The following is a 27,323-nucleotide window of genomic DNA, read 5'->3' on the forward strand; positions in this document are numbered from 1 at the left end:
ACCCCCTTGTTCAGTACAATTGCCCTCTTTCTGTTGCTATTATGGCAGACCTATAGAAGGATAGCATTATACTGGCTTCTACGATGACTATCACAATTACAGGAATCAACAAGCAAGCTGTAAACCCTGTGTTAAGAGGAAGCTAATGATGGAAAAAATACTCATAATACCTGTCTTTTGGTGGCAGTCCTATAGCAGTTGTCTGCAAGGCACAATGGAACATCTGGAAGCAAGAGCCCTGCTATTCAGGTAGCTGAAATTGCATTAGCTGCTCTCGCATAAAGAACAGGATTAGAATGACAGACCTCCCCACTGAAATACTTGTTTTTGAATAAACTTGTCAAATGCAACAAGGAGTGTCGTGGCAAAACTTTCCTGCTTCTGCAGTGAGGAGAACTTCTGTTTATATTATGACAAGAGGGCTGTGTTTAATTGAGTTGCATTTTGGTGCCGTCTGCTGTAGGTAGATACAATGAAAGGGGACAAAGGGCAAGTTCAATTCATTGCTATCAAGCTTCCTTTCTTCTAGTAGTAGGTAACAGCAAAATAATTACTGCATGTTTGAAACAGCTGTGTTGTAGAAAGAATTCATAGGGGAAGCAAGAAACCGCTGCAATAGCTTCACATTAATTTATGCTCAAGATAGATTCGCTGTTCTTTATGGCACAACAGGGGACCCTAAATATAATGGGGAATACAAACTAAGGAGGATAATAGAGAAGGCAGGCATCCTGCAATACCTTTAGAGTTCATGCATTATTCCTGTTTGCCAGAATCTGCTTTGGTGAGCATTCGCTTAAACGTAATGAAAGCGTAGCTTATAATATAGCTATATAGAAACTAGGTCAGGTAAATTGGAGATGCTATTGTAGCTTTACTTACTCCTCATCGGTAGATCTAAAGTTCAAATAAAAATTTTTTAAAGGGTCTTTTTCATTAGTAACCATTACAAAACTATCATGTGATTCAGTACATTGAAACTAGGAAAAGGTGACAAGTCTGGTTTTCAATACTTTAGAGTTATATGTAGGCAGCTTGGTTGATACTTGGACTACTTCAAAATGTGCTTCTGATTTGGAAATGCCTGTCTTCACTCCTTAATGTTACCGTTTCTTCTCCAAACATTTATTTCTTTGGTTTGTTGTAGATTATGCTGTAGGAAAAAATATTACCAGATTTAGAACCTTGGCCGGGGGTTGGAAAAGTGTGTCCACGACTAGGCAGTGCTGGGCTTTGTCTACATTATGTAGAAAGGTGTAGTCTGGTCACTAGAAACAAATCTGTCACATTTGTGCAATTTTCCTTGTGGGCTGAATTTTCATCCTTCTGCCTACCAGAGTTGTTCAGTCTGTGTTGGGATGCCTCACTAACATCTTCTATTGTTGCTTGTGCCAGCTTGGTATGTCTATAAAATGCTATGCTGAACTAATGAAGGTGTTTAATTGCCACTATAATGGCATACTGAAATGATTCTAAAGAATGACAAAAATAAGAAAGAACTGGTGGTTCAGCGAGCCAGTGAAGTCAAGCCATACAGGCAACTCAAAATATTTTATCTGAAACTTCTCTCTGATATCTTGTAAAGAATTCTACCTTTTTCCTCTTCCACTTGGAAATCAGAAATGGAATATATTTTAGACTGTAGCGTTTCTAGTTGATACACTTCAGTTTTGAAAGATTAGTGAACAGAAACCCTTTCTTTTGTGCCAGTTTAATAGTGATTTATGTTTCCTTGGTGAGGTATGTGGCCACTAAGGCTACAGCTTAGGTACCTCATTTGTGGACCCAATTTTCTTGTATGGTTGAATGGCAGAAATGTATCTAGGGTTGTCATTCAGATAGAGACCCTATCACACAGGACAAGAGAGACAAAATTACTGGCTTCCAGACTGTACAGCAGCAATTGAAGTATAATGTTGAGCTAACGTGAATGAAACCATACAATCTGGGTCTTAAACTGAAAATGAAACACTCTGATTTGGGAGGCTTTTAACTGCTCATTTTTTTTCTCAAAAATAGTAAAACAGAATGACTCAACACTTCCAGAACATTTCCCCTCCCACCACCCCACACTTCTAAACTTAAAAAAAAGTTTTGTTGTTTTTTCACTGTTCCAGTGTACCCCCCTTAACCAGTAATATTGCCCAGGGGAGGCAAAAAAATGACATTTCAATTATTTTTATAGAATGTTTTATCTAAGTTATGCATAATAAATGACAACAAATTTCATTAATATTAACAGAATTGGATAGTTTTATTTCATTTCTGCTTTGTGAAGTCTTATCACCATGCTTGGCTCTGGGGGGAAAAAAAGCAGTTTAGTGTAATTTCTGGTCCCAATTTAATCTTTGCTAGTTTCAGATGGTCTTCTGCTCTCCCATCAGAGTGCTTTAATATTGACCTACCTTAAAGATGTTGACTTTATTGTTTGTTCCCTAGGCTTTTCACAGGCAGAAAGATGAGTAGAAATTTTCTCCCTGACAAAATTTTCCTTTATCTTAACTGAAGACAAACCTTTCAACATACTGATTTCTTGCTTCATTTATCTTTCAACTTAGTTAAAAATGGGTGTCTACTAATGAGTTAAGCTAAGAATTTCTAGCTCTTCAAGTCTTAATGTGTTACTGCACTAGGTTTTAGAATGAGCTAATATTGTACAGGTAAAGGTTATAAAGTATATTAGTCTTGTAGTCTGTCAGCTGTAGTGCAATTTCCAGTGGAAACTTGAGTTAAATATGGTTATGCATGTATTTGTATGAAATCCTCCCTGTAGCTACTTGCTATAAGCACACAGACCACCTGCATTTTTACAGCTGGCAACTGAACACTACTTCGAAATGGATGCTCTTGTCTTTTGTCATAGCTGTGAAGGGAGTTCATGCACGTGTGCCCCTTTCAACTGTCCAATAATCCTGGCAGCCTCTGGGATGTAGGATAAGGGAGCAGAAATGAAAGCCAAAAAAAAGAGAAACCAAATCTAGGACATAGAAGCTAGCTAATGACAGAAGTAAATTGCCAAGTGAAAAGCCATGGAGTTTAAGTAAAAATGAGTGGGATGGGATTCTGGCTCTGTCACGGATGACACTTTCATGAGGGGTTAGGATTTTGCCCTTGTAGGTTGGCAGGAGAATTCTCCACCCTCTAAGCTGACTAGAGCAAGCTATGAAAAAAGAGCAATTATTCCTTCTTTACTCTCTTTTAACAGTTTTTGGTGAGCATGGAAACAATATGAACTATGTTAGTGAAACAAAGTGAATGCCAAAAAACACTGATGTGTTTATGTTGGATACAAAAGCATGTTGTCTGAGCTATTTGGGGGTGCCGAATATAGAACCATCAGACACACAACACTGTTGTGTAACATCATCTGTGAGCTTTCAGAGCAAGCATGAGATTTTTGTCCTCCCCCTCTCCCAACTCCCATTTCTCCTTCAAGTCCTTTCCATTGTGGTGTGCTTCCCCCTTGGACTAATAGATTTCACTGAGTTCTTCCTCTAGCTCTTTACCAGGTGATTAAAAAAAAAACAAAACAAACCCTAAACAACCCTACAAGTGCTTTCTTGCCTCACTACATGGGAATAAATTATAGCAGCAACCTCTTGCTTTTTAGGAACTTTTCTACTAGTAGATACCTATTGCCAAATCTACTGTGCCGATTTTTTTCTGGATATCAGTTGTGGTTTTTTTGTTTGTTTGTTTAATTTATTTAAATAAAAGTAATAAAATAGTGGTTTCCCTGACATCTGATCAAACGCCCTCATTCTCCATCTGCTCCATATAATATTTGTTCCTGTTGCTACTTGTCTTTCACTTCTGTGGCCAGTGGATACAATAAGGGATTGTAATTTTATTGCTGGCAGAAGCAATATAACAGTCTCATTTGCATTATAGCTTTGTTTTTCAAAATTTCTTTTGTCTCTTACAATGTACACCACAACTTTAAATTAGAATTTTTAAATTATGTCCTGTGTGGATTTGGAACCTGGTATCACATTGAGCATAAACCTCTTGCAAGGGTTTTATTGCTCAATTTTGTATATTAAGATTGATTTTAAGTTAGCTACTAATGAAGGCTTTGCTGTTGTCAAGGCACTAACGAGTGCAAAAGGGAAAAGGTAACATGGTTGTATACATGAACTTACTGGAATGACTCTTTTAATTGATGAGTTGCATTTCATCATGTATAAGGCAGTTCTTCTGGAAACTGTGGATGGTAGGCTTGGTTTGCTCGCTGCTTCTTCAGTAATAAAGAACCTTCTATAGGTGCTAGAAATTACAGAACTAAAAATTGGGCTTGGTTATAATTTTCAACAGTGCTGAAAAGTTCATAATGCCTGGATTTTTGCCTTGAGTATCTCTACATAAATACACATATTTAGTCTAATCAGAAAACAAAATACAATCTGGAGTTCCAAATTCTTAAATCTTGCTTTTTTTTAGATATTTTTTCCTTCTGTCCTTTAAAGAAAGCATGTCTTTAGGGGTGATGAATACATGTAAGACCAATAATATATAAGGAAGTTACGGGTGTATTACAGATATAGCATATAGATTTTAAATTGAGAATTCATCTAAGCTATATCTATTTTGTATCAGCTCAGGTAACAATGTGTGATTTAACATGCTGTTTAAAAAAAAATTCTTGTGGACAGCAGTGGAAAACCTGACTATTAGCACAGTTTATTGCTTTATCAGAATCTATGTAAAATAACTTGGAAGTGGAAAGAACAGATATTTGATTGATACTTGTTTTCCTAGAAGTCATCACATTAGAGATTCCTACACCAAATAAATTTGTGTTTTTGCACTGTGTTGTTGTTTATCTGTATTTAATAAGGTAACTTAGAAATAATATTTTACTTAAAAAATAAGTCTCTTACATTAAATACTTGACACTTCTTCTTATTAGATTCTAGTCTGAGTCACTCAGTATTTTCTCACTGCAGAGAAATAGACTTAAAGGAGGAAAGCTCTAAAATTGATTTCAGAAAAGGAGACTTGTTACGAGACTATCATTAATTAGACATTAACTGATATGTAGGGAGAGGGTGTAACAAAATAAGAAACTAAAACAGGCCTACTATTATAGAAACTTTGCTTCTGACATGATCTTATTTCTTGTATGCTCAAAATGGTTACTGATGGTGCCTCAAACACGAATTATTTGTCAGCATTTTTACAGTACTTATTCAAGATTTCAAATCTCTTCAAAACACTTAAGTAAATCACAGAGCTTCCCTGCTATGGATGTTAATTGTATTGTTTTCACTTACAGATGGGGGAGCATAGGGAGGTTAAGTGGTTTGCCTATGGTGTGTGGTCCAAATTTGCCTCTTGGATTGGATTAGAATTGAGGAAGGGAAATCCTTATCACAGTGACTGGGAACGCTGGGACTAACCAACACATCTAGGATCACAGGCTGGAGCCTGCTTATGCATTCTCCACTAAAATGGCAATACAAAATAAGTGAAATACAGGTGAAAGAATTCATAAATTAAAATGAGGCACCAAATAACCCAATTTGCTGTGCCTTCTGGTCTGCTTTTGGCTCAGTTCCTAATCTTGTTTCTCACAAGAGAAACTCCTACTGTGAATGGCTGCTTCTTAATAATAGAATACTATTTTACTGATTAATATTTGTTGGACACTTAGTCTAATTATGGTTTCTCACAGCTTCTTTAATTGCTATAATATGAGGTTTAACTTAAAATATTTCAGATGAGTTTAGCGATGCTTTGCAACTTAATTCTGTACATGGAGCACAGCAGCTGACTGTTGGGAGGGAGGAAAACACAGTCCTTCCTGAACCCAGGACACATGTTTTTGAATGATAAGATATGTTAGCATTTTCGTTTCTGAATCAAAAGATGTAATACAGAGGATTTACAGAAGCTAGGAACTCTGAAACCTCAGCCTAGGGAATAGCTGCAGTGAACATGATTAACTGGATAAAGGGGAGCTCTATGTAGTGCAACTGAGGATGTTAGTGTTTACTTACTAATTGAAATTGGAGAGACAGAATTAAAAGCTTATGATTAGTAAGGCATGCCAATATCTTTAAGGACTAGCTACTGTCTTTTCAAATGAATGTGCAGAGGAACACTGGGTTGTTATTCTTGGTGACAAATTATCCTATTTCTTCTATGTCATTTGTGTTAAAAAGAAAAAGGTGAAATATGAAGACAAGCCTTTTGAAGAAATTAGTCACTAATTTTTTCTTTCCAGAATGTCACATTTTAAAACAGATGTTAGATTGCATTCGTATCTGTTGAATATCTCTGTGGAAAGTACAAAAATACTTGCATTGGACTTTTTGTAGTAAGTGTAAGCATATGGGTAGAGTATTAATGAATGATACCAGGTAAGAATAAAGTGGAGGATTCACTATTAATGTGACCTGTCAGCTGTATTTCTTAGTTCTCCATCTGTACACGTCCAGTGCTGTTTTCAAATGTCACACCTTAATTTCTTCTCCTTTTATATGGAAATGCTTAAGAGCAGAGCATATTCTGGACTATTGAGAACGATAACTCCATTAATCAAATTTAAAGAAACCCCCCAGGTTTCTGTGTATCACTCCTGTTTAAATTGGGAACGGTGTCCCTGAAGTCCAACCTGAATTTCCTACTTGATATACATAATATTTACAATGAACTTGAACCAGAAGCTGTTAAGCACACTGTATCCATGCTACAGAGGACTTGAATGCTTGCTTGACATGAAGTTTGATAAGTCAAATGCTGTGGGAATAAATCCTTATTTTTCATGGACTCGGAAACCTTTTAGAATTTGTTCTCCTTCTTTGAAATAATTTATTGCAATTTACCGAAGCATAAGTATGTAGCTTCTGAAATGCTCATGCTTTATAGTATGTAGTAAGACATAGGAATTTGATTATGGAAAAGGTTCTCTTACAATATTTAAACAAGAAAAACTAGGCTTCTGATTTTGTATAATGCTGATTTATTTTGAAGTTTAATGCTTTACGCTTTCAGCCTTGCAAACTATTTCTTATTTAGGAGATGAAAGATTTTGTAAAGTATAAAATTCTTGTATAATTTAAACTGCCTGATAATGTACTATAACCTCCTGGAATTCAGTCCCAAACATGAAGCATTGATTAAAAAAAGGCATTTAAATAATTTAAAATTGTTCAATGTTGAGCATGATTAGAACCCCAATCATTTTCAAATAAAAGTACCTATAAAAAATTGAAGCAGTTGAAGAATTTCAAATCGTTTTATACTGTGCAAGCACAGAACCCCGATCACTTCCAGGCTGAAACACTTAAAAAAAAGTGCTCCAGTAAATTTAAATTGCTGTGTACAAGGAAAAGGGGCTTTAAATTATTGGATACCTTAATTTTTTTCTTTAAGATTTCTTATTTTTTATGTACAACTCAAGCAGCTTTACTTTTGTCAAAATTAACCAAAAAATCTGGTTATATAAACTTCCAAAAAAAATAAATTAACCCCTCTTAGAAATAGTAATGGTAGGACATTCCACGATCAAACGCATATATCCTGGTGTATGCATTCTCAGCACTTTTGCTGACCTGTCAGCTCAGACAAAAATAAAATATAACATCATAAAGAAACCAACTTAAATGCTAGAATTCTTCTAGCCTGTCTCTTGGATAAAAATAGACTTCTTCAGATCCCCCAAATCTGAATTATGTTAGACCTTTTTACCTGGTCAGTCTAGACAGATGCAAAAGTATGTCCTTGCATGCTTTCTGTCCAGGAATTTTAAACAACGATGTGCCTCTGACCTCTTTCAACTATAGTAGTAATATTAATGTTTAGATGCAGATACAGGTTGCAAGATCCAAGACAGAGATTCACATTTTTCACAATTTTTCATATGTTTATTGCTTGTGTCTGTTGCCTGTTGAATCTCTTGGGAATCAGAGGATAGACTTGGTAAATACAGGTAATTATAGGACTAATAAATATACTGAAAGTGCTGTTCACAGTGTTAAGTGGGGAGGCTGAAATAACATAATGAGTTTCCTAACCACCACAGAAACCTATCCTGATTTAAACTATGGATTTCAAAAACAAATGTTTGGGTTTTTTGTAGAGGTTTCATCATGGAGTTTGTGGGGTACAACCATACGTATGTCTTTATGCCTCAGGGCTGACAGCTGTCCTGTCATAAAAAAAAAAAAAAAATAAAAAATCATTGTTCTCATGGGTACAGATAACTCTGGTGATTGTTTCTACAAACAACTGGAAAAAAGCCCTGAAATATTTAATGATTAACTTGCAATATTTCCCAGCAGTATCATTCCATTATGGTTGAAAGAAAGTTCTACTGTAAGGAAGTAAGAAATAGGTATTCAGTAGGGTGTAACTAAGGCATTTTCTAGTACTCATGAGATCTCATTCTCAACATAGCAGGATTTTATTTGACTAATACGTGTGGGGTCAATAGCTGTATCTTTTATGTAAAAGATTTCATTCAGCTTTTAAATGGCAAGCAATTATAAGAGAGAGGGTTATAAACCAAGATCTTGGTTTCATATTATTTGTGTTCTAATTAATTTACCAGACTGATTCTGCCCCTCATACCCCTGCCACATACACACACTTTGGCTACTAAGTGTTGATCTTTAATAGTTATCATGTTCCTAGCATTAATGGGTTTTATTTCTTTGGAAAGGTCGTTCCTGATGTAATGTCACTGTTAACACAAGGGAGTCTGTAAGCTTTAGAGATTTTGCTTTATTGTGATGTGCTCAAAAGTGTTCAACTACTTGCTGTCTTTCCCCTGGGGCATGCTTTCTCTAAACTCAGAAGAGTTAGTACAAGTTCTTTCAAATTTTTGACTGTGTTCTTGCAATTCATTAAAAATACTCCTCAAGCAGCAGCTGGCACTGCCAAAAAGACCTGTCTTTTTTTTTTTTTTTTCCTATTTATTTCTGGATGACTCTAGGAGCTTGAAAATTACTGCCTATTGGAAATAAATGCACAAGCTCTTGACTGAGCAGTGATACAACAACTTGGGTCATATTAGTTAAATGAATTAAAAATATGTATGGTAACTAGCCTACTACTAATAAGGTACAGTTAATGCTCTTTAGTTAAGAGAAAGTAAAATCACTTGAAAACCAGCATTGAACAAGGAAATATAAAAGTGTGTAAATAATTTTAATCAGTTTTGGAATTGAATTCTGGGCTGAAATAATGTTAAATTATACTGTAAATGCTCTGTATCTATCAAACAGTCCCTATTAAAACAACTTAGTTATACATGTATTTAAATATATATGTACAGTATAGGAATATATGTATTGCATATATTTTTCTCCATTTCATTCAAGTCTCGTTCTTCCACTGTTGTAGTTATTTCCAAGTTGTTCAGTTATTGTCTGTTAAAACTCTGATAACTTCTTGCAGTAGTTGATCAGCTATCAAGGTTAACTGGGGATAGTGGTGCTTTATTTTGACAGGTTGTACATGACGGGGGGGGTGGGGGGGGGACAAAAGGAGTTAACTGAATTTTCTGCAGTGTAATTATGTAGCTCATTGTAACAGGTTGATCATCTATGATCTATAGAAGCATGTCCTTTAAGAAGGTTGACTAGGCAGGTAACAGCTAATCTACTTCCATTTTCATTCCTGGAATTTCTGTTCTATTGGTTGTGGGATAAAGGTAAAATAGATTACCTATGTCTAAGTGTGGTGTACTGTGTAGGATAACTGACTGCAATTCCAATGACTTCAGTTTGTACATTTAATAAAGGCTTAAATTACCTCCTTTTTTTTTTTTTGGTGGACTATCTATTTATTCACTACACTATGTTTTAAGGCTCTTCTCTATCCTGTGTGCAAAAGTCAGCATATAGGTGAGCAGTTTCTGGTTTGTATTTTGTTTGATACTTTGCTGATTTCTGAGCTCAATTCCCTCTCCTATAGGCATATTAGGTGCATGATGTAACAATATTCTGTCATCTTAGTTAAAAAGAGATTTCTTAGACTTGTTTTACATCCTGAAATTATTTATGACCCTGAACTTGACCAACTGGAATGAAAACTGGCTTATACCTCTCTTTCCAGGAACTATTAAATAGGACAAGCAGAAGTAGTACTGTATGCCACCATGTATCACTTACATAGTTTTTTGGTCTGGTTTTCTGAGACTGTATAAGTCTTATTCTCTTACTGCTTAACCATGTTTTTCATTATTCCCTCTTGTAACACTTGAAACCACTGGGTAGTTTCAGTTATAGTTGGTAGGCTGAGCTGTAAGTGTCAAGTTCGTAGCAGTTTCATGAAAATGGGAAGTTGACATTACCCACTGAAAGAAAGATTGATATGATTAACAGGCCTTGTCCTTACTAAAAGAATCCACTTGTGAGCTTGTTTTTTTAAACAGAAATCAATAGAAAGCCAGTCTTCAGAACTATTTATTTTAACACCATCATACTACTATTGCTCAGTACAATTTGTAAATTTTTTCTTTTGGAAAAAAAAAAAAAAAAAAAAAACCAACACAAAAAACCCAACCAAAACAAAAACATGTGATGTGCAGATAACTTTGCACAAAAAAATAGTCTATAGCTTGTTCTACAGAATATATTATCCTCTTCCTGTTTGTCGTGGTTTAAGCCCAGCTGGCAACAAAGCACCATGAGGCCACTTGCTCACTCCTCTGCCCCTGTGGGATAGGCAAGAGAAAATATAATGAGAAGCTCGTGGGTCGAAACAAGGACAGGGAGGGATCACTTGCCAGTTATGGTCATGGGCAAAACAGACTTGACTTGGGGGAAGAAAAACCCTAATCAACTTAACTTGTTATCAATCAAAACAGGATAATAAGAAGTAAAACCAAATCTTAAAACATCTTCCCCCACCCTGGGCACACCTCTACTCTTGGATTTCTCTCCCTCCCCCCCCCCCCCCCCCAGCAGCGCAGGGGGACGGGGAATGGGGGTTGGGGTCAGTTCATCACTCCTTGTCTCTGCCGCTCCTTCCTCCTCAGGGGAGGACTCCTCACACTCTTCCCCTGCTCCAGCGTGGGGTCCCTCCCATGGGAGACAGTCCTCAGTGAACTGCTCCAGCGTGGGTCCCTTCCACGGGCTGCAGTCCTTCAGTCACAGACCGCTCCAGCGTGGGCTTTCTCATGGAGTCACAGCCATCTTTGGGGGCATCCAACTGCTCCGGCATGGGGTCCTTCATGGGCTGCAGGTGGAGATCTGCTCCACTGTGGACCTCTGTGGGCTGCAGGGGGACAGCCTGCCTCACCACAGGCCGTAGGGGAATCCCTTCCTTCAGCGCGCCTCCTCCTCCTTTGCTGACCTTGGGGTCTGCATAGGGATTTCTCTCACATTCCACTCCCCTCTCCGCTGCGGTTTTTTTCCCTTCTTAAATATGTTATCGCAGAGGCACTACCACTGCTGCTGATGGGCTTGGCCTTGGCCAGAGGCAGGTCTGAATTGGAGCTGCGGAAGCTTCTAGCAGCTTCTCCCAGGAGCCACCCCTGTTAGCCACCTCCTCTGCTACCAAAATCCCACCACACAAAGCCAATACACAGTTAAAGTCAAATAAAAGCATGTCAAAATTGGTAGGCAGGTTTGCATTGGGCTTTCTTGCCTTGCAGCAATTTCTCAATTTTTATTAGGAGTCTTTGGATGTTAGGCTTTTTTTCCCCCCCTCTAATACCCTTGCTGGAATGGAGGGATTTACTTGTATTCATTTTTTAAAAATCTTGCATTTGTGACTGTTTAGGAGAAGGTCAGAAAAATGTTCAACAAATGTTTTCTTGAAGTTGAGAAACAGACATTTTCACTTGTCCTTATACTTTTGAGTTCTGGGGGCTGGTTCCTGTTTTTGTAACATTTCAAGGTGATAGCTCTGTGTATGTGTTTAATACTCAAACCTATGCTATTTGAAAGATTGTTTTCAGTAAGCTCATTTTTGATTTTAGCTTGCCAGTGCAAAAGGCAGATGTTCAGTGTTACACTAAGTTCAGTTTTGTGGTGCAGTAATAATTGCTTTATACTATAACTTTGTGGAATATCAAGAAAACTATAGGTGGAAGGTTATACTTTTTTTTTTGATAATGATCACACCGTTGGGAAATTAAACATGTATCATATTCCTTATAGTTTCCAGGCATCCTATCCAAAGCCCACTATCTGCTGTGAGAAATATGATTTTAATTTTTTCTCTAATGGCTTTTGTCACATCAGTGTTTTCCTGTGTGGAATGATGACTTTGCCCCATGCGACTGCATGTGAAGGGTAATAAATAAGTTTAAACAATTCTTGATTTATTTGCTTTTTTTAGAAAACCAGAGATCCATATTTTTATTTATCTAAGTGTTTCATGAAGTCACTACTGCTGGAAAATAGGATCAACCTGTTTATTTCATTAGGTGATAAATAACCAAAATGTTTGGTATAAGCAGATCTTGAAGAGGTTATTGTTGTAATGCAGTTCAGCTTTCAGTAACTCCACACCTTGCAGTATAACCAGATCAGAACTCTGATTTTCAATGTTTCTTCTTTATGCCTCTTTCACTAGTACAGGAGTGCTATTGAATGGCTCATTTGCATTATTCTGTGCCCTGTAAAATGAATTTATTATACAGCTTCTTGAAATAGGCTAACCAGTTATAATCTCATCCTAGTGGTGTATGGGCTTCAGCAAAGTATGATTACTTTTTTCATAACGCCTAAAAATAAACAAAAAAACCCAAACAACCCTGGAGCCCAACCGGTCCTTTTGTCTGATGTATCTTGTTTGTTAAATAGTGTTATTAATCATGACAGGTAGGTATTTACTTGTTAAATAGTTGAGTGGTTTAAAATATTACTTACTTTGAGCACAAGTTACACGCTTTGGCCTCTGTTATTAATCATTAAAATACTGCTGTGACCAGCAGGTTGAGGGAGGTGGTTCTGCCCCTCTACTCTGCTCTCAGGAGACCCCACCTGCAGGACTGTGTTCAGCTCTGGGGCCCCCAGCATAAGAAGGACGTGGACCTGTTGGAGCGAGTCCAGAGGAGGGCAACGAAGATGATCAGAGGGCTGGGGCACATCTCTGATGAAGACAGGCTGAGAGAGTTGGGGTTGTTCAGCCTGGAGAAGAGAAGGGAGACCTTAGAGTGGCCTCCCAGTACTTAAAGGGGGCCTCCAGGAAAGATGGGGAGAGACTATTAGGGAGTGTAGTGATAGGATGATGGGTAACGGTTTTAAACTGAGAGAGGGTAGATTTAGATTAGATATAAGGAGGAAGTTTTTCACTGTGAGGGTGGTGAGGCACTGGCACAGGTTGCCCAGGGAAGCTGTGGATGCCCCATCCCTGGCAGTGTTCAAGGCCAGGTTGGACGGGGCTTTGAGCAACCTGGTCTGGTGGAAGGTGTCCCTGCCCATGGCAGGGGGTTGGAACTAGGTGATCTTTAAGGTCACTTCCAACCCACACCATTCTATGATTAATGAACCAAGAGGATCGTTCTTGTCTGGATTACAAAAATCTGAACAGTGTTCAGATCCTGCACAGAGCCATGTGGGTACAAGCCATCTTGAGCCTGGAAGCTGCTATCTATTGGCAAATCCTGAGTGTCAGCTAATAAGCTCTATTGAGTGGAAAGGTTAAGCTTGGGCTCTGTGCTGTAAGATGTCTGCCACTTGTGAGCAGAGTGGGTTCCCATCTGGTCGGAAAGGGCATAGATTTAGCAATGCACGAGGGTTTGCATCTGTGTTTGTATTTGATAAAGATTAATCCTGACTCTGTTTGCAAAAGCTGCTTAACATTGTTGAAGCTAAATGGAGGCAGTATCTCCATTGATGTCAAATTTTTCAGCTCTTTGTGTGTTAGTTAATTTTAGAATGATTGTGAACCATCAGTATGACAAGACTTTAAAAAAAAAAGAAAAGTGGAATTTAGGAAGCATTAGGCAACAGATTTTGGGCTTAAGGAAATATTAATATCACTTACCAGGCCCTGGAGAATGCTTATCTGGAATTCTTTGTGTATTTTGCACATGTGCAAACTTAAGCAGGCACAATGAAAGGTTACTGAGATGATCAAAGAATATATCCTTACAGAAGGAGATTGAAAGAGCTTGATTTGTCTAGCCTAATAAATTGAAGACTTAGAGAGGAGAAAGGTTAATTAAGTTATGAGACAAGACTTGTACAAGAATAAATGGCTGTAAATTGACCATGAACAAATTTATTCTGAAAGCTATGAAATGACCATCAGAATAAGGGTCCAGAATTGTGGAATGCAGGAAGAATTATTTATGCTCAGGATCAAGTGATCAGGCCAGGAGACTGTACGCTTTGCCTGCTTGTGACACCAGAGGTGGTTCCTTTGAGGCCTATATAAGGCTTTTCTGGGTTCCCAAGTCAAGGGAACGCTAAGCTAGCTCAAGTTCTGATGCATGGAAGGTATGTGTTAGTAAGAGTTTATTAAAGAAACCTTAATTTGGGGGTTCAGTTTCACAGCAGCTTAATCAGACTGATGCAGACTGTGATGGTCCTGCATCTGACCGTGTTTTTCTAGCTACGCTATTCTGTGAGTACTGGTTTTCGCAGAGCTACCCTGTGACTTCATTCAGGGAGCTGATGGGACTGGAAGAAGAGCAGAAGTGACTGGTTTCCAGGCAGGTCAGCGCCTGGGGTGAGAAGAATCATCACAACTCTGGCTTCAAAAGGGTGTGCTGTGGAAGTGCTCCCATGCTTTCTAGTACGCTTCTCATATTATCCTTCTTCGCCCTAAGCAGTGCGGACTCTAGAGTCGCTTTGGGCTCTGAACTGACCTTGGGGTCATATCTTAACAAACTGATAGTGCCTCTTCCAGACATCCCGAATTTCAGAAGGAAAGTAGCTGTCTGTTCAGACACTAGTGCTGGCAAATTGCTTCTTGAATAACTTAACATTCCCAGTGTCATGGAAGATGCATACTTTTTACTGAATCTGTGATAAAATTCTTATAATAAACATACATTCACAAGGAAAGTGCTCATAAAAAGAAAGCTCTTGTGCTAGATAGTCCCACAAAAGAGTTTGTCATATTTTGTTTCCAGTTAATGGATGCCTACTGCAGTCACACCGCTTAGTGACAGGAGAACTGAATTCATTTGAGCCAATAAAGTCATTCTAATTTGCATTTTCATAGCCCACTCTTCAGTACTCCAAGTGTGACTTTCACTTTTAGGACAGAGCTCTGCAGTAAATGGATATGTGGGCCCTTTTAAAAGAATATTTGTCATCCTTGAAGAATCTTAGTGCCAAATCTTAATAGCATTTCTTACAAAAATGACTGGAATTCACTATCAGATTTAGAGGTAGAGCTGTAGAGATTGTAAATACTCTTTTTCTGAACCTCTTTCCAGATAAAAAAGAAGAGACATTAAAGCCTAAAATAGTGAAAACTTTCCCTTCAAAATGAAAATATTGAATAAAAAAATTTCCCCAAATTATAGTGCTCTAGAAATGAAATTAATGCAAAAGAACTGTGTGTTTTATTTAATTTTAGTCACTTTCAGAGATAAATAATTCAACATACCTTTATGCAATGTTAAAATACCCTTGTTAATTATGCCAATCAGAGGATAATTTATTCAGGCTTTCGAGTTTTTTTCTGTTCCAATTGATGTTAGAAAAAAATACAGAAGACAAGGAGAACTTCATGTCCAGTCTGTATGTGATTTGATGACAAAATTGGCTTAGGATTTGCTGACACTCTAATTGGAGTCTGCATAATGCAGAAGCAGAACCTTACTTAAAGCAGTGCTGTCTTTATTCTGCTTAAGTATCCCTCTGTTAATTACACTTAAATAACTCATTTAAATCTTGAGGAAAAAACTAAAATCAATGAATAGTTCTTAGTGACTTCAGTGAAGGCAAGATTTCATCATCTCTCTGCAAATCGTTGTAACTGTGTACTGCTTATTACTTGTTTTTCTTCTCTGATGGCTTCCTCCCTATCCATTTTTTTGTGGGTCTAGTGTTGCAGCACCTGAAGATAGAAAGGGTTTTAAGATTCAAAGATCTTGATCTGCATGATAAAAATATCTTGTCATGTGCAATTTAATTCAGTGTTGGCAGTTCTTATTATTCTGATTACTTTTTTTCCTCTCGGTCTCGGCTTTTAGGATCACTGTATTTTATATGAAAATCTGGTTTTCATATGCAAAAAGCAAATTTCTAGTTCTCATGTTTCCAGAAGCTCGGAAGCATAAATTTTCAGTATTGACTTCTAAGTAAATGAGTCAAATAAGAAAGAAACCCCCAAACCATACTTCCAAGCCCCATGCCCCGCCCCAATCTCCAAACAAAAAACCCCAACCAAACCCCTCGTTTCTCAGTAACTCATAATTTTTGAACTTTTGAGATTATTACTAAAAATGAGTGTGATTTATGTTTTAGCTCTTCTTTTGGGGGGGTTTATGTTGTTTTGTTTGTGTTTCAAATTACACTCCTGAAGTCAAAGGCAGAATGTGGTCCTACAGAACATTGCCCTCTGAAATGAGATTCGTTAGCATTTATTGTGTGCAAAATTCATGTCTGGGCAGATGGTTTTCACAGGTGTCTGCACCATTTTCATCTCTAATTAAATAAAGCTTTGCACAAGGATGACTTTCACACCATAAGAATGTGTGTGAAATGCAATTAATATTCTGAAGCTTGCATTTTTGTGATAGTTGATCTCATACAGGTAGAGCTAATGAAGATATGAGAGTGTTTACAGTAAAAGGTGAGAAAACTCATTTCCAGAGTGAGGATGTGGCCAATCAAACCTGAATGGAGTTGCTTCATGTGCTGAAATTGCGTGAGTTAAAAAGGATGTAAAGATTTTGAAATTCTTTGGAAGGTCATTTCAGAGACTAACTTTCAGTCACCAGCAGAGATGGTAGAAGAACTCTGGTTTTTGAGATGTGGTAATACCCAAAGGTACTTTAACATCAGGGGCTTTATTAATTTCCTCGGCAGTATGGTATAAAATTGCCATCCTCTTTTGCTTTCCAATCTGTGTTCTGTGTGAGTAGCTCTCAGTGCAAATGTTGGGGTTGGTCAAGGTCACCAGCATGTGTGTGCTGTTTTATTAACAACAACAAAAAAAAGGTGTTTCACAGGCTCGATACCTCATCAGTAGTTCTAGCCCAGTGACCAAACTAGCACAGGAGTTATCTGAGCTAGTGACATTTCCTTATAGTGACTGGTAATAAATTCAGAAAGACAAATTGTCAGGATATTAAAAATGAGTCTTCACTCTATGCATTTCTGAAAAGCAGGAGGTTATGAAAAAGTTTGATTCTGCTTGTCAGTGAACACAGGATCTGTAGGTCTGAGTAGTCACGACTCCCTGGCTTGCTTTTCAGACTTCTATCCCTTTAGATTTTCATGAGCAAATGTTTGCTGCATAATTGTCATAGTCTTTCCAGAATGCGGCTTTTTTCTCAGTAGTGGCTGAAAGATCCTTTTGTACTAATTGCCCAGTACTGACTTGACTAGATGTGTGAACAATGTTTATATATTCTGAATTCTACATACGTGACATTTAAACTTTATTTTCAGTGTATTTACCGGAAGTCTTTCTTTAAACAGCTATCAGCCCATAAGCCCTTTTATTATATCTAAAAATATGATATCTACCTGGTGCTTAAATTCAGAGTGTATTTTGCTTTGAACAATATTCTCTTTGCCTTCAATATATATCTGCTTGGCTTACTTTTTCAAGGTGTGTTTAAAGACTTTTTTCCCCCAAAGTGAAGAACCTCAACAAAAATTATTTTAATGAGATAGACATTTAGTTCAACAAAAGAAGTTTCTTCATGAGAAAAATAAATTAAAAGAATAATTGTGCTTTTAGAAGACAATTAATTAAAAACTCTTGGTGTGGTGACAAATTTAACATCTTGTCTGACATGTTGAGAAGAAGAAAGTGCCTGGAATTGCACAAGTAGAATAAAATGTTCCATTTCACAGCAAGGCCAAGCCTGAGTCTTGTAATTATTTCAAAGGGAGTAAAGGTCATTTTCTATTTGCTACATCTGTATTATGTGAGGCTTCTGTACCAGGCTTACAGAAGTTAACTCGTGACCTATTTAGATTGCCCAGATTTCAAAGTCAACTTATACTGTCGCAAATCTGATAAAGTAGACGTATTCCCTTCTCTAAGTACTGACATAGATGATGTTCAAAGCAGGCTTTTTATTTATAGCTCTAAGACAAGAGTTTCAACTTTAAGATGCCAGCAGCTGGGATAGCAGAACATGATTTACCTCTTACTTGCTGTGTTAATCCTTTAGGGGAAAGACTTGTTTGTAGTTAAATTTTCAGCATATATTGCTTGGGCTATTTTTCAGGTGTAGACTTGTTATATAACCTTGCTTCAGTTGTTGCTTGCATGTTGAGATCAGAAGAATTTTCCTTCTGCTGTGATTGCATTTTTATGCATATTAATTCAGTAACACCATGAGTCAGAAAAACAGGTACTTTAAAAATGCACCTGTGCACACTGAAAATGTGCAGAAAATGCATGTGTGTCTTTCTGTGCATGTGACCATTTAAATGCATATAAGGCTCCCTTTATAATCAGTAATCAAGTTTTATGCACAATTTTGAGGGCAGGCTCTGGATATGTCAGTTCATGTTTGCAGATGTCTCATACTGGAAGACTGAAGGGAACATGTCCAATTCTCAACCCCTGTAGAGTCCAGAATCTCCAATAAAATCAATATATCAATAATTGAATGAGGGATTAGGCACTGTGTTTTTAAGCCTTTGTAAGAAAGGCAGCAGTTCTGTCAATATATAAAAGTGAAGAGTAGTCAAGTGTGTTGTGCATTGCTTGCTGTATTACTTTAAGCATTTCTCTCTTGGTTAACCCTTCAAAAGGACAAACATAGAGCAGGTCGGGATGGAAGGCAAAGGTGTCCATCTGCTGCATTTGACTACCACCACCTTAATTGTCATGAAATACTCTGGCTGTTCCTCACAGCCTGCTAGCACTTCTAGCCAAGCTTTTATAGCAAATGTCAGTGACATGAAACAAATGATCCAGCAGTTGGCTTCAATAAGAACTAGTGCAGACCAGGTGGGATATTGCTGCCTTTGGTTTTTATAAATGGGATCACATAAAACTTACAGTGAGTGTGAAGTGCATGAAGGAAGAGAGCAGATAATGTATTGCACTGATTTAGCAAATGGCCTGTAAGTGGTGGTTAAGAGGGAAACATGCACATGTAAAAATTTTGCAGGACATCTCTCTAGGATCAGGATTGGTATACGCACGTGGTAATGTGGTGGAGGTAGAACTGAGAGATGTGAGATCCTGCTGTTAGGTTGGGAGAAGTAAGAATGCAGTTTACCTGAGCGCGTGAAGAAGAAAGGAGCCCTCGGTGTTCACCTGTGTGGTACAGGGCAGAAATTGTCCTCACTTTACAGCTCAAGAGCTTTATTTGTAAAACTGTAATCATGTGTTGAGGATGCCTTGAGTAAATAGACCCATTTTTGCAGGACCACTTGAATTTTAGAGCATTGGTCATTCAGAACCACTGTGTTTCACCATCTTTTTCTTGGTCACTATGTGTGCCCTCTCTATTTGATTTCTTTTTTTTTTCTTTGGCTGTCCAACAAACAGCAGATTGGCCATAGTAACTTTGAGATAAGAGTACTCTGTACACCAGCTGAAAACCAGGTTTTGAAAAACACCTTTGGAAGTTCTGAAGCAGAAGATACTTTTGAAAATGTGGTTACATGTATATAGGTTGAAAAATACAGATTTGGGTTTTTTCCTACTCTCAAACTTGCCTCCTTTTGTCTCACTTTAACCTCTCTAAGCTTCTAAACTTTTTAGACAATTTTTTTTTTCTTGGACATTCTTACCCCCATGCTCTCACTTAAAAGCTGCTAAGAAAAATAGCCTTTCAGGCTGTTGTCTTGATTCAGGGATAGAACACAAACATTCAGAGACTGAGATTAGCATTGTACCTATTTCAAGTCAATTTTATTTTGCTTATAAGCTTTCTCCTTTGCTAAGGTGTTCCCGTGGTGACAGGGAACTTTGGTGACGTAAACTGTATTCAACTTTAACCTTCAGATCCACCTCCACTATGATGCACACATTTCATTTTCAGTCTTCCCTTGGTGTAAATAAGCTTTTGGTTACAGGGAAAATGGACATACTGTGGCTTGGGGGGGGGGGGGCAGGGGGGGAAGGCAACAGTTTACATTTGTTAGCAAAGAAGTTCTTTTATAAAGGAAACATCTGTGATGTGAACCTTCACCCTTGAATAAAGAATTCCTTCTGTAACTTGGTGATCAACTTTGTGAAACTAGGTTTGCAGACCCTAATTTATCAATTATTTAAATTGCCTTAAAAGTGCTTAATTTAAGCATGTATTTAAGCCTATCCATATTCAACTGTGATTTTTAGGAGCAACATTACATCCTATGTTTTCATGAAGACCAATAATATCCGTTATTGATAATCTGAACTGAACTTAACCCTGAAAGCTACTAGTTTGTAACTTCTATGATAGCCCACGTATATAAAAGCAAAAACCTTACATAAAAAATTGTTTAGCGAGATTTGAAGGGGAAGCGTGATGTGATGGATATTTTTGTTTTATGAGCATGGATCCCAATGTTTCGTTTTATGAGCACTGACCCTAAACCCAGTATCATTCCCAGAAGCCAACATGATGGATGAATGAGTGGATGTTAAAAGTCCATTTCCCTTTTTTCTTCAGGTTCTGCTGCTCGCATGTGCAGAAGATTTAGAATGTGTCCCTGGATTCCAGCAAAAGGTTTTTTATATTGAACAGCCATTTGAATTCACAGAGGACCAACCAGTTCTGAAACGTATGTTATTTTCACATATTACTATTGTGCAAAAATCAGAATTGCTTATGTATTCATACTACTCCTGCCATTTATCAGAAAACTTTTTTTTTTGTACAGAGGATTTGAAATATTGCCATGATTCTGTCTGGGTTCCCCTGTATTAATCCTGTATCTCTAGAGGCTTTACTCTGTTCCATGTACTAGAGATGGCAAAATACTATATATAATCATTTAGGACAAAATGAATATTGTGAAAACTTAGAATCATCAAGAGGAAAATTTACTCTGAGGTTTTTTTATGGTCTTTCCTATAATCTTGGAAATTAGGGCTTGCCTATCAACATTTCACTATTCTAAATCTGAGTTGCAGAGATGAATTAAGTTTATATCTTAGAAGTTCATTCAGAGCAGGTGCAAGTCCAAGTCTTCACATGAAATTCAGAGGAGTCTGGAAGAAGCTTGTGATCATCAGTGGTAGCAAATTGTTACAATTGTGTGTTGTACAACTGGCATGTTCAGTAATATTTCCAATGACCAAGTATCATATTATAAAATCCAATCTGGTACTGCATATTCAAAGTATTAAGCTGAAGGAGATTTAACTGTCTTAGAGTCCTGGTGTTAGTTCATTCTAATACTTTAGTGAGCAAGTCTTACAACTTGTTCACTCAGTTCTGTGGCTTTGGGACTTCAAGACTGTCTAAGGTAGTATCTTATGCAATGGTCAGTGATTCTGAAGGCTTAAGAAAGATATTAAGTGCTGCCATTTTCATAACTTCCAAAGACACCAGCAATTTACATGTGATACATATTACAAGTTTCTTTGTCATGCTTTGTTGCTTGCTGTTGAACCAGGAGTTCTCCTAGGGTACGCAGCATGAGGCAGTAGTGCTTGGCATCTGTGTATGATATCTAGATCCTACAATGTGATATATAGTGACAGTTTGGTGAAACCAAGAAATGCAAAGCAATATTACTCATTAAATTGCACACATTTCTGTTCTCAGTTCCCTCCAGATATTACTACTACATGTGATATATTTTCACTGCTATGCATGTTTGGATGAAGGTATAATCTGTGCACACTTGTTTAAAATAGCACTAACTTTTCAAAATGAAATGTCAGAATTAGTTGCCAGAATCTATTGAAATGACTCTCTTAAACTTAAGTCATTCAGGGTGCTAAAATAAACCCGGAGGATAACATTTTTAGTCTAAGCGTTTTGATAAGTTACTTAGTCCGAGTTGTATTTTCAGAAGAAATTTAGATCATAAGTAGTAGTGCTATTCAGAGATGCGAGATCATTATTCAGTTTGGAAGATAGATTTTAAACTTCCGATTTCTTTAGGCAATTTAGTTTTCCTTGAAATTCTTACTTTAAAGTTGACGAACACATCATTCTAGATGGTTAAAAGTAGAAATTCTTAGGATATAGGAAGTATAATAGATTAATAGATTTAATAATTATACAAAGTTGAAGATCTATGTAAAAAAAAGCAATATTAACAAGTTAGTGTTAAGTTGAATAAAAATAACCTTTTTTGTATTCTTTGGCTGCTTTGCAACTTTGAGACTGTAGTGTGTCTAGCCACATCTCCTGCTGATTTGTTCTTGTTCTCCCAAATACCTAAAGGATGAGTTGGTTAAGCCAAAGTTGACAGGACTGCTCTGTGGTGACCCAGCAAATTACACTGGTATGAAACTAGCACAATAATTAAGACAACATCATTAGTATGAGGAGGAGGGAAGAGCAGCAGGAGATTTAGAAATGCCTGGAAACAATCTTTGGAATTAAATTATTTTAATAAGCAGACACTAAATTGGCCTAATATGTAATGTTCGACAAAGGCAGACTGTCGATGCATGATTCTAGTTAATTCAATCACTCGTAAATGGTATGTCCTTCATGCAGCAGCTTTAAACCTCTGCACAGTTTCTTCATTTTAGCTGTCAACAGAATTGATATTTTTAATTGTCTGTTTGAATACACTTTGCATGCTCTTGCATCTTTTTATACCCATTACCCAAGAGTGGTGTAATTTAGCAGTTGCATTGCAACGTGAGGCTTACTAGGGCTATGTAAATTAATAGACCGAATATGCAAAGCAGGCCTATAGCAGTGATTGTTTTTGTAGTCCTCTAAGCCAAGGAGCTCCTTAATTCTTAAGTGCAATAAAACAGTCTTTTTCTTTTTTTTATTTTTCAATTTAAACAAGGACCTACTGTACATTTCATTGCTAGTATCTCCCTTGTAATTAAATATAGGTTATGGCTGGTTCTTATGTATTTATTGCTTCTACATATGGCAATGTTAATTATATTTTACATTTACTGAGAGGAAGAAGGAGGAGCAGCCTAAACTGAGGGTACAGAATTTTATCTTGCTTCTGATTTGTACAGATTCTTATAAGTTGGCCATAACAATTACATCAGTCCAGTTGTGTATGCATACCTTCCTTCCTGCTAGTTTCACTGGAATTCTGTTGCTATTTCTTAGCTTTTATCTCATTGTGCTTAGGCTGAACTCCTTTTCTTATTTACTATTGCATCTCACTAAACAGCAACCTCCAGATGTGGACCATTTTATTTTCCTAATTTTGTAATTTATTTTTCCTAATTTTGACTTTCTTTTTTTCTCATCAGACCCTTTTATCTCCTTCTGTTTTCTGTGACCACAAACAAAATCAGGCATTGCTCTCCTACTTTTTGTCTGCCCAGTTCTTTTTCTCTGAGTGCAGTTTTCTTAAACCAGATGTTCCCTTGAGGTAGTGGGAGAGGATTCGTAGAGTCACTGTCTGGAATTACTAGAGGGTCTGTCCACGTAATTGTTTAACAAGCAATTGTGTTACTGGATTCTTCTTCCTTATAGTTTTTTTTTTTAATTTAGACCTAGGACTATCTTCTGCAATCAAATAGAGAAGATCATAAAGATTGCTACATTCTTGGTAAAGTGATAATTGACAGTGTTTAATTACAGGTTTTACACCTTTCTGGAACATTTGTGACCATGAAATTCTTCCCCATCAGGAAGCTTGTCTTTGGCAATGCTGACGGGTCACTGGTAGTGACAATGTTCCAACACGCTAAGCTGATAGAAAGTTCCTAATCAGACTCATCAAATGTGGAAATGTAATTGTGTTACATTAATCATGTTTATACTTAACATACATGAGTCTTGGCTTTTGGGGGTATTTTTAATTGTCAATGAATCAAATAGTGCACTTGAAAAATTGAGGTAATTAACATAAAGGCATTAGGTAATGCATTGTGCATGCTAAACTGGGGAATGCATTGCCAGTGATTTAAATGTCAAAACAAAGGAAGTTTTGACCCTTACTTGAAAAGCTTTAATTTGGATGTTAATTAATGGCTGACCTCTTCTGTCTCTTACGTGATCGATTGGATATTTCAGAGCTTGGGCTGCTTCAAGATCAGGGCTTTGTCTGTCTGCATTTGGGTACTTTTTTTATTCTCTGGATTTTAACAAAGACGATTCTGTTCAACCATATTGAAAATCTTTGTTTACTCATATGATGGGAAATATCTTAGTCTGCTTATCATTAATGCTTAAAGGCAGTTCTTCTGTTGTTAGCAAAGCCGTAGCTTGCAACAAGATTTCCTTTGTTAAAACTGAATAAAGCCTGTGGAAAGATCAGAGAACACTATTCTACTACTACAGTATCATGCGTGTACATGGATCACAGTGCCAGTCATGCTCACATCAAAACATTTCCTATTGCTTCTGAAATGATGCCATGTGATATTTGTGATTATCACATCCATTCTTCCCACTGATTATCATGCTATTTGACTGTACAGATGTCCTCTTTCTGTGACTTCTTCATGTTATCAACATTACTGCTCTTACTCTCTTCATTATTCTGATCCATACAGTGTGTGTTATCAGACAAACTTGATTCATCTCCCCCTGCTTCGCTTTTTCTGCAGCTTGCATAGAGCCAACGTGGCAGCCTAATTCAACGCACTATAATATGCCAAACCTTCTACAGAGTTTATAACATGAGGTTTATATGCTAGTGTTGACTTTTCATGCTGAATATTGCAGATTTTGGGTAATTGGAACTACAGGTGGTAGTTGTAGCTTGCAAAGTGAGGTAAGAGTTTTGGCTTAGTAATTTCTTGCAGGGAAGACTATCTAGAGTTTTGGGTAATAGCTAGATAACTATGGATTTTTTTTCCACCTATTCAGGTATACATATATGTAACACATCTTGTTGAAACTTAGTTATGGCTTTTCAAAATAAAAAGTCTTTAATGCATTTTGAATTTTACAAACATCTTAAAACGACTTTTATTTCACATAAATCACTCACTATGTTAAAAAATGTACTCCTTTAGAAAATGTTGAAAAATTACTTAGTTCTTGTATTTGGCATGTGGTAGCAGGTTCTACAGCAATGCATCTCAACTTTTCTACTCAGATAGCGCAATGCTTTTTATTCTCTAAAATATATCTTAATGTGCATGTACCCACGTATAGAACTTGTATACCAGAGCTTCACTTCTGACACTTGGAGACATGATTAAGACCGGGTATCTGGGACTCTTATGCCATGTGAACAGAAATATTGGTCAGGATTTGATGCCAGATGTTAGGGATATCTCTTAATCACACTATTCCCATTTAAATGGCTGTAGGAAGCCAAACTCATGTTACTAAAATTCCAGGAAATATCTGGGGGTGTGCAAAATGGTTGCAACATAGTGGAAGTAATTTTTAAAGTGGGGAACTTTACAATGTTTTCATGGAGGCAGATCGAGGAAGAGCTTCAAAGAGAAGATCCTTTTGCACTTAAATACATAAGGCACTGCTTTTCACTTGAAGCTTGATGCCTAACTCTTACACAGAGGAAGGAAGTTTTATGTGTATGTATTGCAATTAAGCAATATAGAACATCTCAGATGTGTCTCTGAATAGGTGTATGCAGTTTGATGTTGTAACATAACAGAATATCTTATCATATATATCATCTGTTAAATTGCTTTCATACATGATTAAAGCAAAACAAAACAGGAAAAAATGGTTGAGTGCCAGGTGGTCAGACGGTTGCCTTCCAAACAGTGTTGTGTCAGCTTATTAACAGCACCTGAGGGGAAATGAGTTTAAAATAGACTTTGATTTGTTGTTTTGTTTTTTTTTTTTTCTTAAATGCATATACATTTAATTAAACTAGTTTTTGAAAAGGTAGGACATTAGGCTAAACAATTAGTCTCTGAAAAACATCTTCAGGGCTAAGTCAAAATCTCTGAGGGAGGTAATCAGCTCTTGTAAAGTAATGGAGGGAAAGCTATTTGTGTTGGTGAAACTTCCTCTTGACATTATAATTCTAAGGTAGAGGAAATGAAGATCTAAACTCAAAGTATCTTGTCTGTTGAGAAAAGCCATGCAACTCTGGTTTAAAAAAAAATAAATAATTGGGTGAGGATCTCTGCAGTGACAGTGAATGCTCTGTTAATGGGTTGGTCTTGATTTAGGAAGATAAAAGGAGCAGATTACTTGGTTTGAGATTTGATTTGTTTCTGGAGACTTTCCAAGAGCCATAATGTTTTGTAGAGAATACTTCTTTGAAATTCTTATAGGCTTTGGTTGGCTGAAGCATGCCAGCTGTTCTTCTAATAGTCTAAATCAATGACCAACTGCTCAGTATTAGCAGGATGGGTCTCTTGCTCAGTACAGTGCAAACCTTGTATTAATAATGTCCCCAGGTGCTTCAATGGAAGACTTCTCTGCTCACTTCCAGTTGGCAATTCCAAAACAAAAAATCAGATTAACTAAGCTATTCTTCCCTAGCTGATTAACAATGCAGGCCAAGAGGCAGCCCCATTCTCTGCAGGTGTATAAACACGTTGGAGGGCCAAAATCTGTCTTTTAGGAAAATGTAGGTAGCTTAGCTTTGGACAAACTCAGCAAGCAAAGAGTCTGATGCTAATTGCTTATGGTTGACAAAATTTAACAGCGTTATTTTCCTGAGGAATTGAGGGGTAGGGGCATATGATTTCTGGTTATAGTTTAGAGCTGGGGTCATGCTGAAGAGGCTACAGCATCAGCCCAGCTTTGTCAGGAGGAAGCTGCTGTTCATTTCTGACAAACAGATGCAAGACAAATTACTACATGCTGAGACGTTAATGCATTTCTGTAGTACATAGCTTTCTATTTTCACAGACCGCATTTCTGACAGAACTTTTAATTCAAGAATCTTAGGAAAGCACCATTCAAAAGAATCATGGCTAGCCAACCTTTGAAATGTAATGGAAAAGTGCAGCGTGGACATTTAGCAAGAATTAATGGGAGTATGTGAGGTTAAATCTTCCTTTAAACATAGAATCTTATTTAAATTAATGATATCTTTAAAGCATGTACGTATTCTTGAAAATAATTGTAGGTGTAGTTCACAATTAATTCTTAGCTTTTAGGATTTCTCTCTGCTAATCCAAATCAAATTATAACTTTTCTAATGTTGTTATGCTCATGCTTCAACTTGCAGGTTTTTTTT

At 37.1% G+C, this 27,323-nt stretch overlaps 1 protein-coding gene across 3 annotated transcripts in view; it reads left to right on the plus strand.

Annotated features, from left to right (window-relative positions):
- Window positions 1–27,323, plus strand: part of CDH13 (cadherin 13) — a 519,400-nt gene that overhangs the window by 79,358 nt on the left and 412,719 nt on the right. For all 3 annotated transcript variants that reach the window (XM_049806363.1, XM_049806362.1, XM_049806364.1), the window contains exon 2: window positions 20,714–20,825. In XM_049806363.1, the coding sequence (XP_049662320.1) occupies window positions 20,714–20,825 (112 nt within the window). The remainder of the gene's footprint in view (window positions 1–20,713; window positions 20,826–27,323) is intronic.

This window comes from Accipiter gentilis, chromosome 7, assembly GCF_929443795.1.
Source record: "Accipiter gentilis chromosome 7, bAccGen1.1, whole genome shotgun sequence".
Taxonomy (NCBI): Eukaryota; Metazoa; Chordata; class Aves; order Accipitriformes; family Accipitridae; genus Astur; species Astur gentilis.